The sequence below is a fragment of the Gossypium hirsutum genome, chromosome D03, assembly GCF_007990345.1.
Source record: "Gossypium hirsutum isolate 1008001.06 chromosome D03, Gossypium_hirsutum_v2.1, whole genome shotgun sequence".
Lineage (NCBI taxonomy): Eukaryota > Viridiplantae > Streptophyta > Magnoliopsida > Malvales > Malvaceae > Gossypium > Gossypium hirsutum.
In genome coordinates this window covers 11,753,553-11,756,091 of record NC_053439.1, presented here as the reverse complement: position 1 = coordinate 11,756,091, position 2,539 = coordinate 11,753,553, and the positions used below count along the sequence as shown (strand labels likewise).

General features: G+C 37.6%; 1 protein-coding gene across 1 annotated transcript; it reads left to right on the top strand.

The window, feature by feature from the left end:
• Positions 1-314: 314 nt before the first annotated feature.
• Positions 315-1,729, top strand: LOC107950622 (uncharacterized). The gene is made up of 3 exons (XM_016885504.2): positions 315-663; positions 833-983; positions 1,052-1,729. Exons 1-3 carry the CDS (start codon positions 379-381, stop codon positions 1,564-1,566), a joined length of 951 nt encoding a protein of 316 aa, XP_016740993.1. The 5' UTR covers positions 315-378; the 3' UTR covers positions 1,567-1,729.
• The last annotated feature ends 810 nt before the right edge of the window (positions 1,730-2,539 follow it).

Sequence of the window (2,539 nt, the reverse complement as noted above, 5' to 3'; positions counted from 1 at the left end):
GAAAATTAAATTCGAAATATAAGAAAATTACAAAACTTTATATTATAAGCTTTAAATTTTTATTGTATAATTTAATTAGAAAATAAATAATTAGCACAACTAGTAGACAAATGATTTGGAGGACTGGATTTGTAATATTCCATGGGCACCGATAGCTTTAGTATAGGGGAGGAAACGTGGCAGCCTAGAGAGTAGTGGTGCATGGATCATGGATGTTGTGTCATGTCCCAATGAAACGTGGCTGAGTGGGAAGTTTCTGGGAATTGAACCTAATTGGGAAAGGTTGTTTTTTAATTGGATTTCTAGTTCTAAGTGAATTAGTAGAGAACACGAAAGTAGTATTGGTAACTGGTGACCGACTCCATACATTCTGCTAAGATGGGACAAGGCCAAGAACACAAGACCAGAGATGACCCCCAACTTGAGATTCAGGAAAGAGGGGAAATATTCTTCTTCTATAGGCCTAAAGTAAACAAGGAGGAAGTTCACAGTGTTGATGATGTGCAGCGCTTGTACATTGTATTGCGTCCAGAGTCCGGTGAGAGAGGTGTTGAAGAGAAGCAAGATCCCCACTCTGGCAAGGAAGGTGCCAAATCAAGATCAAGTGATCAACCTCAAACTGGCTCCTCCATGAATAAAACTGAAGGTGGACAGGGGAGCCAGGTGAGATATATTAAGATTCCAATACCCGAAGTAGTCACTTTTACCACAATTTACTAACTAATTTGGAGTCAATCAAGTCGAAACGACGATGCAAAACTCTCTTTTTGCACTTGTTTATTCAGCTTATTTTATAGCTTGTTTACTCGAAAACCTTTTCATAACTTTCTAGGAAGTAAATATCGAGGAGGAGCCATTGTTAAGGTTCATAGTTATGGGCAGAAAGAGACTTCCAGATCCAGGCAAGAAGTCCCAAACTTTCTGGGGTTTTGTTGAATTAGTGACCACAAAGGTAGAAGATGTAAAAGATGCTTTAAAAGGAGGTATGGTTTTTGCGTAATACACTGTCAATATCTAGATTTGCACAAGGTTGAAACTTGATGTGTTGCAGAGGAATATGATACATCATCAAGAGGTCACCGATATCAACCTCCTGCAAGAGCAGTGGGAGAAGGTGTTTACCGTATTGTGAGGCACAATTCAAGTAAGAACAAGATGCACACTCATTTGATATATAAACTTGAATTCCCACCACCAAAAGAAGAGAATGAACCCCAAGAATCACTTAACATCGAGCCAGAAGGCTCCTTTTTGATACAAATCAAGAACCCATCACAAGCTAGCAATTCCCAGTTTAGGGGAGTTGGAAACAAACGAAAGGCAGCCTTCCCTGCTCACCTGCAAGGCCAGTTGGGGAAAACCCGATACCATCCGGCTGATCCACCCGACTTTTTGAACTACGAAGGATGTGAGTTTCTACTCATATCGGCATCCGATGCTATTGATAAAGAACTGGGGTTGGAACTGGAGACTGAAGGGGAAGCAGATCCTTCTTGTTCAGATTTGGTGAGGACTTTTGGGGACACTGCATCTACTACTACACTTTTCAAAGGAATCTGGTCTTGAACAATGGCGCTTCTGTTTTAAATGTCACTGTTGTAGCCTACTATGAAATGTTGCAGTTGGTTTGTTAAGGTAGAGTGCAATGGCATAGATCTGTCATTTTGTAAGTTAGGTTGTAACTATGTCTACAATATAAATGAAGTATATTCTAGCTGTTTAGAAGAAATGTCGAGAGTAAATGCTGGCAAAAAAAGGAGGCAGCCGACCAAGCATTCTTTTACTTGGCCAAGTTTTAAGTTGCAGTCAGTGATTGAAAGCCATACATGCTGGTTCGGTCCTTAATATATGAAAGCTAGACTTGTGATTCAAACCCGAATTGAAATGATCGAAGTTGAAAAAGATCTGAATTTGATACATTGAAACAATTACAGCTTTGAGAGTAGAATATGAAATTTGAGTGAGTGTAGTACACTCAAATAAGTAATATTTTAAGAATCAAACATAATTAGGAACATGTTTAGTTTTTCTAATGGTTTCTGTATTTTTTATTTGAAGTACGTATTTCAAGTAATGAGTGGATAATAATTTGTTTTCCTTTGTGTATAATTCTGGACGGTGACGACTTCTCTTTTTGCATGAATGACACGCTCGTTTCACTATTAAAATCAATCTCTTTTAGGTTTTTCTTTGAAATTTTGTAATCCAAGAAGCAGAAACTGCTACGTACTACAATTCAATCACAGATCACATTTCATTAATTCCCCATTTTACAAATCAAGTCGATTAATACTTCTCCTTGAAAACTTAATCTTTACAACTTCCTTGACCTTCTTTAAACTTACTGCTACTGTTGATTAAAGTCTGTTAAAATGTCTATTGTTTCGTTGTCTCCCTATGCTATATATATGTATGCATTCCAAGTAACTTTTAGTATTAAGAGTAATTAAGGATTCACCCTTTTAAGTGCAATAATATCTTGTAATTGGTATCAGAGGCCCCGTGTAACGATACTTAGAGAAATAATAGCGTAGTATTC